The 9,314-nt window shown below is 38.7% G+C and overlaps 1 protein-coding gene across 2 annotated transcripts in view; it reads right to left on the bottom strand.

Annotated features, from left to right (window-relative positions):
- Nucleotides 1-374: 374 nt before the first annotated feature.
- SUCLG1 (succinate-CoA ligase GDP/ADP-forming subunit alpha) overlaps nt 375-9,314 on the bottom strand; it is a 36,092-nt gene continuing 27,152 nt past the window's right edge. The window contains exons 7-9 of one of the 2 annotated variants that reach the window (XM_004029518.4): nt 8,366-8,517; nt 2,264-2,452; nt 375-619 (exon numbers count right to left, since the gene is read on the bottom strand). In XM_004029518.4, the coding sequence (XP_004029567.1) occupies nt 593-619; nt 2,264-2,452; nt 8,366-8,517 (368 nt within the window). In that variant the 3' untranslated portion in view covers nt 375-592. Of the gene's footprint in view, nt 2,453-8,365; nt 8,518-9,314 lie in introns of both variants that reach the window. The other variant, XM_055378933.2, reaches the window with a different exon arrangement.

Here is a 9,314-nt window from a genome sequence, read left to right as displayed (position 1 = left end):
TTTGGGAGGCCGAGGCAGGTGGATCACAAGGTCAGGAGTTCAAGACCAGCCTGGCCAACTTGGTGAAACCCCGTCTCTACTAAAAATATAAAAAAAAATATTAGCCGGGTGTGGCGGCAGGTGCCTGTAATCCCAGCTACTCGGGAAGCTGAGGCAGAGAGAACTGCTTGAACCCCGGGAAGCGGAGGTTGCAGTGAGCCAAGATCACACTACTGCACTCCAGCCTGGGTGACAGAACGAGACTCTGTCTCCAAGAAAAACAAACAAACAAACAAAAAGAACATATTAAAACATACACACACATAAATACACCTCCATTTCTCCCACTCTCCTCATCCTTCACACTGGAACAATAATAAGCCTCCAAAACCATATTGAAATCAAATAGTAGATTTATTGGCTGTCTCTGTAATACAATGTGGTGAAAACATCTTAATTCAGGACATCTTCCACCTTGTTTTGGCTTCCAGTTGTACTGCAAGACCAGTGTCAGGCACATAGGCTGATTAATCAGTGGACAACAGAAGCAAACTGCTGCTGGGTTACATGTCTGCGTGATTCATTCCACAGTTTTAGGAATTTTTTTTTTCTTTCATAGCATCTTCCTCTTTTCAAATTCCTTCAGAAACAGAAGACAGAGAGAAGAGAGATGGAATGAATAAAGATAAAAGATCCAAATTACATTTAGGATCAAAATGATTTTGAAACCTATTATCTTTAGGATCCCCTGAACAATCAAATTACAGAAGAAAAATGTACCAGGATGAGGGTGTTTGAACACAGAATAACAGCTTTCAAAATCAGTCTGTGTCAGCCTGAATTTCACGAAACAGATGCAGAGCTTCAACTTTACATTTCCTAAATCCAGAAGCAGAGAGGGAGGTTTTGAATAATATTTACTTTTTCACAGCAGTATAATAACAATAATTTTGGGAGCTGAGAAACTTCATTATGCTTCTGTAGTGCTATATACATGAACCCTTCTAAGAAGGCAATGGAAACAGGTTTGCTCAGTTTCTCAGAGAATAAAGCTAAAGACAGATTGTTACAAGGATTTGAACAAAATGTCAAGAACCTTAGAAATACCTGAAACAAACAAATATCTTAAGCAAAGTAGTGTTTAAGGAAACAATACCAAAAATCATATTTTTCTAGATTGTAACAATTAGGATAAAATGCGTAGATCCATGCTGCCACTTACTGGAAGAAAATGGTAACACACATCTCCAATGTGAATTTAAGCATTTGCTTTTCTCCTTACCCCTACCTTCAAATAAAATTATTTCTCACTCTCACTAAGCACCTAGATTTCTTTCAAACACTTTGGCACATAGTGTTATATTCCAAGAGCAGGATCATGCAAAGATTCAATAAAAAAAGGAGTCCACTTTATTTATCTCTAAGACAAAGGCAAAGAAGACCACCAAATCAGGATTTTGAAATTCTCTCTGAATGCTGTTCCCTTCTAGGAAACCAACTGGTACCTATTTTCAGCATGCTTAAGAGGAGATTTTTTGTTGTTTTTTGCTTTTTGTGTGTGTGTGGCAGGAGTATACCATCATAAAAATAATGAGGGAGAGAGAGCCTTAAATGATCACTCAAAGAGACAAGCTGAAAATCAGTGCAAAGAGATTACAAAAGACATCAAATTACTTAGAATATTTTAACCCATAATGTCCTATTAAAAAAGGAAAAGCAAAACAAACAAACAAAAAACCAAAAACAAACCAAAAAAATGGTTAACAATGGTATCACAACATAGCCAGGGCCAATCTCCCCATCCTCTTTAGATCTCCCTCCACCCCAACTCTTTCTTCATCCAATTTCCATTTCTTGTTACTCAGCCTCCAACCTCCTCTCCCTAGAAACAGAAACCCATGGGGTCAGGGTGGCTATATCCCAAAGGAAAAAACAAGTAACAAAACATAAAGCAGTTCTCTGCACAGCTACCTTCCAAACCCTCAAAATGGAAATCATGACACTTATGATCTTCAAGATGCTTTTTGTGTATGTTGTATCTTGCCACTTACAAAAATAAAAATCCCAATGTTTAAAGAAGAAAGCTTTAAAATAAGAATATTATTCCTGGTCATGCCTAATTAGGGCACTAGGACATTAATAGAGTTGATACAAACTATTAAGCTGCACATCAGAAAACCAATTAAGTCCCAGAAGCAAAGGCCATGATTTCCAGGTATCCAGTGTGGCCACACACAGAGAAAGCCTGCAACCTCAGAGCACCTGGGCCACTGTTGGAGCTCACCTTGTAGATCGTGGTTCCCAGCTGTGCAGGAGACATACTGACCACAACTCCTGCACTCTGAAGGGCAGAGATCTTCTCTTTAGCTCCACCTTTTCCTCCAGCAATAATTGCCCCGGCATGACCCATTCTTCTCCCAGGAGGAGCAGTTAAACCAGCAATGAAGGACACTACAGGCTTGGAATTTGGACCCTAGAAAGAAAGTAATATTTTAAATGCTCTAATGAAGAAGTCAATCAAAACGGGACCTCAAATTCATGACTCTGCTGGTAAATGGTAAATGGCTTGGGCAGGGGAAAGCCCACCATTCATCTTAGGAAAACCAACACAAATATTAAACCATGATTGAAACCACTGCATTCTCCTTTGAGTTAACTTTCCATACAAACTCAGGAATACAACACTGTGCCAATGTCCGTATCTGTTCAATATAAAACTTCTACTTCACAAATACACATGACTCTATCATTTGAAAAGTAAAAGAGCATACTGGAAAATATGATTTGCGATAATAATAATTTAAGACACAAGACTGGGTTGCTTTACTTCAACCTAATATTATGCCTTAATTCATTATTAGTTCACCCTTAATAAATGTGCTAAAAGAAAAAGATGAGGTGGGAAGTATACTGGAAAGGACCTAGGACTTAATTTTCTAGTAACAAAAGCTGCATGACCTTGGACAAGGCTTCTTGAGAACCAGACTTCTGCTTCCTCATCTATGAAATGAAATGGCCAAACTGGATTGATGCCCAAAAGCCCTTTCCACTCTGGAATTCTGTGTCTAAGAGGGAAGATCAGAATTGGTTTTATTCAGCAAAAATCCATTCTAATGTACAATCTCTATATACTAGATTCTGAGGTTTAAAAAAAAAACAAAGAAAATATAAAAATTTCTGTACTCTAGACATGCAAAGTAGTTGAAGAAATAATATAAAATATGTATATACCTCAATCCATTAAGAGATACCATAGGCCAGGCATGGTGGCTCAGGCCTGTAATCCCAGCACTTTGGGAGGCCAAGGCGGGCAGATCACAAGGTCAAGAGATCGAGACCATCCTGGCCAACATGGTGAAACCCCATCTCTACTAAAAATACAAAAATTAGCTGGGCATGGTGGCTCGCGCCTGTAGTCCCAGCTACTCGGGAGGCTGAGGCGGGAGAATCGCTTGAATCTGGGAGGCGGAGGTTGCAGTGAGCTGAGATCATGCCACCGCACTCCAGCCTGGCGACAGAGCAAGACTCTGTCTTAAAAAAAAAAAAGAGAGATACCATAAACTAATATATGAATATATGATTAAGTTTCACAATTAATGGTAATATCATGTTCATAACAGAAGTCCAGAGATAATAAGGAACCAGGTAAAACAGAGAGGACTGGAGAAGGCAAAACTTGAGCACAAGTGGAACCTGAGAGCTTTCACTTAGGTACCATCATCTTCCCCTAGACCAGCAGTTCTCAGATCATTTGGTCTAGGGATCCCTTATACTTAAAAGAATTATTGAAGATCTCAAAGAGCTTTTGTTGATATGTATTATATCTAATGATATTTAGTATATTAGAAATTAAAACAAATTTTATAAATATTTGTTAATTCACTTAAAAATAACATTTTAACACTTTAAAAACCATTCTAGTGAGAAGAGTTGTGTTATTTTACCACTTATATTTTCAACTCTTGAATGTTTAACTTAATGAAAGACAAACGGATTCTGATAAATGCTTTTGCATTCAATCTGTTGCAGTATGTTATTTAAGCTGAAGTATAAAAGGAAAATCCAGCCTCGCACAGATATGTAACTGGAAAAGGCAGAAGTATTTTAAATGACTGCCTTACAGATAATTGGGAGTATTCTTCTTTGATACTAACCAAATCTCTCAAGTGGTAATTTCTTACAGGTTAGGTGCAATGTTGGAATCTGAAACCATAGCAGTGAACTTTCTGTCCCTTGTTAATTTAAAACTCATTAATCTGTCTCGCACTTTGAGTGATCTTTTAACCACAGTGATTTTGTAACATGCATTCCTCAGTTAGGAAATATCTATGGGTTCACTGAGTTATGCAGATCTTCCAAATGCTGACATGTTTCATCATTTAATAACAACAAATAGTTATCAGTATCACCACCAAGCTCATTAGAAAAGCCTCTAGGTAGGAGGACGCTGTCAAGCTCACAGTTGCAGATGCAAATTTTCCCAAAATTTTAAATATTCACTTGAAAGTTCAAATGTTATTATTAGCAGCAAATACTGTCAACTGTTTTCCTTGACACAGCAGGTTTACTTTGTTCATTACTGAGAAGAGATCTGTCTGAATTACCAGTTCGTCTGCCAGTCATTCTTTCAAGTAAAATTGGTGTCCCACGAAAAGGGCAGCTAGTTCAGCTCACAACTCAATTGTGACAGTGCTTTACTTCCCATTTTATCACAAAATACTGACTCCAGGGTCATAATTTAATAAAATTAATAATTTGTATTGCTTCATCAAGGACACTCATAAGTGAAACTGGCTTTTTTTTTTCTTTGCACTGTGAGTAGTACATGGCAGTGAATGACTGCTACTCTGGTTCGACTGACTGCCCTGATTCCCACTAAGATGCAGCAGGCAAGGAGCTACATGGTCAGACACTGCTTACTCCTGCCTCATCTGCCACCTTTCCTCCCTTCCTCCTTATCTTCCAGTAACCCCAGAATGCTCTAGCTCTGTGCCTTTGCCGAGAATGCTCTCCACCCTCCTTGGATGCTTGGCAAACTCCTACTTAACTTTTAAGATCTGACTCTAGCTTCCTCTTCCCCATAAGCCTTTTCTGTCTCTCCCTCCCACCCTCCCCACAAATGCCCTCATAGGTGACATCTCATCAGTGACCCTGCTGTGCCTTTTACACCCTTCTACTATTAAATTCAGCACACTGGCTATAACATACTCCCCATGTGTTCTTCTACTAAACTATGAATTCCCTGAACACAGAGGTTATATTTTCACTAACTTTAGTATGCCTGGCACCTACTGTAGTACCTATGGTATAGAATTAAAAAGAAAAGACTCCACAAATTATTTATTCATCCACTCATAAGATCTACATAGAATATGAGAATCTCATGTTTGAGTGGCATTAATTTGTATTTGATTCCACTCCCCTGTTCCCCAAAAAGTGGGAATATTGTTGCACTAGAAAGGATCAAGACTTTGTTGAGCCTAGAATGGCAAACAAATTTGCATCTGTCCCATTAACAAAGAGCCATTGGAGGCTTCTTTGTTTTTTGTTTTTTAAGTGGAGAGAACTACAACTAAAAGACTATGGGGAAGTGTAGTCTGAAAATAGGACACAAAAATGATGAAAGGTATGTCTAAAAACAGAAAGGCCAGTTAGAATGCTATCAGTGTAGTCTCAGCCTATGCCCAGGACTGATGACTCTTTGTCCTTAACTCCTTCAATCTGACACCTCATCCTTCCATGGTGAAATGGAGAAGTCAGACAAACCTGGGTATGAATCTCACCCCGGTTCGTTTGCTGTATACCTACCATTGTCAAGTTACTAATCTTCCTGTAGCAGTTTCCTCATTCATAAAGAAAGAACACAAACAACTCACCAAAGCATCAGGATAAAAGTTAAACACCAGAACATTTGCAAATAATTATTATCATTGTAATGATAACAAGAAAGGCAGCAGCAGATCATGTTTACTGAGTGTTTACACCAAGTATTACACTAGGCATTTTATATAATGCAGCATCTGAACTGCTTAACTTAGAATCTTGTACACATTAGGTTCTCAATAAAAATTAATTCCATAACAACTAACCAGGAATAGGAAACATGTTGCCAAATGAAACAAAATGTCTATGTTTCATTTTTCCCACTAAATACTAGGCTATTCAAGGGATTCAGAATTGGGCCCAAATACATTTTAAATTCAATTTAACACAGCATAATGCTGTATTAACCGAAACTTTTTTTTTTAAAGAAGTCAGTTTTTACTTATATTTCAAACTGTACAACTTTCTGAACACAAGGGAATCTAACATTTTACTCCAATCCTTAACAATCTACTCTTTCATTTACATGACCTGTATTGGTGCCCACTGTGCCAGGGGACTGGGCGGGGCACTGAAGTTAACAGTTCCCTGCAGTCCGTAACACAGTCTAGAGTGAAAGTCAGATATTAAGCATGCCTTGCAGAAGGAACAAGCAAAGGCAAGTGAGAATGAAAACTGGCATGTCAGATGGAAAACTGATCTAAAAGGGAAGGTTTGGATGGTATGTGAAGGACTGGAATACCATGCTAAATCTGCCTTTAGCTGACATGTAATGGGAAACATTACATGGGAAACACTGTCTGATGTGAACCAAGGACAAACAGCACCAATACCCATGTTTCAGAAGGGCAGATAATTTGGGTGGCCATAAACAGAATGGCCTAAGAGTAAAGGGGGGTGGTTGGAGAAAATAAGAGAGATCAAGAAGGAAACCACTGAGATGGTCCAGATGAGATGGGATGAGGACCCAAACCAAAGTAGATGGACTAAGTACAGACAAGGGTCTGAATCTAGACAAACCTCTGATGTCTCAGAGACAGATCTTGGTAACTGAGTAGAAACAGGATAAGAGAGAAATAAAAGTTAGTTCTCAGGTTTCTGCCATAGAAATAGGCACAGAAAATAGATCCAGGGAATGATAAAGAGGAGGAAAACCAGAAAGAAACCAAGAGGATGGAGAGGATGACGAATGAATCAAGGCCACTGGTGACCTCTGTGCAAACACAATGTCAGGAGAGTAAGAAGATTCCACAGCAGCAAGTGGCTCAGTAAGAGTGCTTACTAAGTGCCGGGCACTACTTTGCTATACGTTACTAAGTCATTTAAACTTCGCAATCCTTACAATAACTCTAGGAGGCAGGCACTACTATATCGTCATTTTTCCAATAAGGAACCTGAGGCAACGAGAGATTAAGCATTCCCAAGGTCATATAGCTTCTAAGTGACAGACAGGAGCCTGATTGCTGAGGATTCAAGAATGAATGAAAAGTAAGGAAAGAGAATGAGAGAATGAGGGTAAACCTGAGTCATATCTAATATGGGAGTTAGGGCTTAAAATCACCACAAAAGAAAATCAAGTATATTCAAAATAGCCCTTGAGAATTCCTTAAAACACAAATAAATATGCCTTGTTTTGTGTAAACCACCCTGTACATGATATTATTGGTTCCTTTAACTCTCCAGTATTATTTTATGTGGCATTTAATTCATTCACTGGTGGATTTTTTTCATACACATAGAGAGAAAGTGATCTCCACTCTCTTGCCTGGTCCCCTGAAGAAAAATTTTCACTCATTCCTCAGTATAAGAGAAATTCTGAAAATCAGTTGCTTGATTTTTTTCCCACAGTTCTCTGACACAACAATGGCCACAGCACAAATTCACTGAGTGGGGGCTGGTGGCCACCACACTGCTTCAGTCACTACCGCACCCCCATCTCTCCTTTCACCACAGGAACAGGGCTTAACTCCTTCAAGCTGAATGAAATGATGACACAACTCAACACTACTCCTTTACATTTAATTCTAAGTGAGAGGCAACAAGGAAAGCCTCCCCAGGACATAGACAGTAAAGCTTTTCTACTTGATCTCTGAAGGGAACTGCCATTCCACAAGGAAAGTCTAAAACTGGAGGGAAGCCAGAGCCTGAAAAAAGGCACAAGGGATAGGATCTTTAGGTCAGCCTTGAAAAAGAGAAAAAAACACTTATTTCCCTCTGAGATCGGGAGAAAGAATACTGGTCCACAGGTGAAAACCAAGTCTGCAGGTCAAGTGCGGGCTCTCGGGCTGATGGCCTGAATGTATCTGTTCAGCAGGAGAACGACTTACCTACCACAAAGTGTGGGGTGATGCCTGGGGAGGAGAGTTCAGAATTAGAGAAGTAGAGAATCAACCCAGAAATAATACAGAATTGTCTGAGTGTCCAGTATAGAAGGCCCTGCTCAGAAAGTTTTATCTTTCAAGGTTTCTCAAAAAATTCACCTTTGAAAAAAATAAAAATAACTTCTGAAACAAGCCTCTGATATTAAGAGCAAAGAGCTATGTTTTTCCAAACCCAAACTTACTGAATTATGTTGCTTCAAAAATTCTGCAGCATTCTCTTCTGCATTACCACCAATTTCACCAATCAATATGATGCCTTCTGTGGCAGAATCGTTCAAAAAGATTTCGAGGCAGTCAATAAAATCTGTTCCATTAAAAGGATCACCTCCAATGCCTGAAAAAGTTGAAAAATATCAATAGCTGGAAATTTAAGGGTGAAACATGGAATTTAGGTCAATAAATGTTTTTAACTAATTTGTCATTTTTCTTACCCTTCTCTCTAATATTTTTAAATGTATCATTGCTCTTGCATTTAATATTTTAAAAATCACAAAATGCTACATTTATTTCTGTTGGTAATATTATATAAATGCTAAATGGTGGTTGGTTCCTGATATTCTAGGAATATTCTAGGGCTGTAACGAAGACAACCCTCTTTTTGCTTTAGCTCCTTTATCAAGCCTCTTCTGTCCCACAAAATTATTCCCAGATAACTCCTTAGAAATGAACATTTTAAGAAAATGTGTATCTGTGTTGCATGCTGATGTTACACCAGAGGAAAGAATAAACATTTAACAAATTTCTTTGAGTAAAGAAACTATTTGATGAAGTATGCTGCAGATAAATCACCCACAAGTTTTAAGACACAAGTGCCAGTGAGTGACAGTGAGTGCCCTGACCGCTCGTGTTCTGGATCCAGAGTGGATGATGACAGAGCCTGCATATCAGAGCCATACTACACACCACATTTAAGAACAAATTCTTGGACAGGGTTAAAGTAAATGTTCCCTACAGACAGGCTGCCACTTTTTATTTTTAAATTACAAACTTACTGAGGGCAGGATTGATTTCTTACTTTTCACTGCATCTCTGAAAAATGGAGTGGAAGAAGAGAACCGGCATTTATTAAGTGCCAACCGTGTGTCAAGTCCTATGCTTTGGCACACGTTAGATCTGTCATTTCCTAATTTT

Source organism: Gorilla gorilla, chromosome 12 (genome assembly GCF_029281585.2).
Source record: "Gorilla gorilla gorilla isolate KB3781 chromosome 12, NHGRI_mGorGor1-v2.1_pri, whole genome shotgun sequence".
Classification (NCBI taxonomy): Eukaryota; Metazoa; Chordata; class Mammalia; order Primates; family Hominidae; genus Gorilla; species Gorilla gorilla.
The sequence above is the reverse complement of the archived record's forward strand: the minus strand, read 5'-3'. Positions and strand labels throughout refer to the sequence as shown.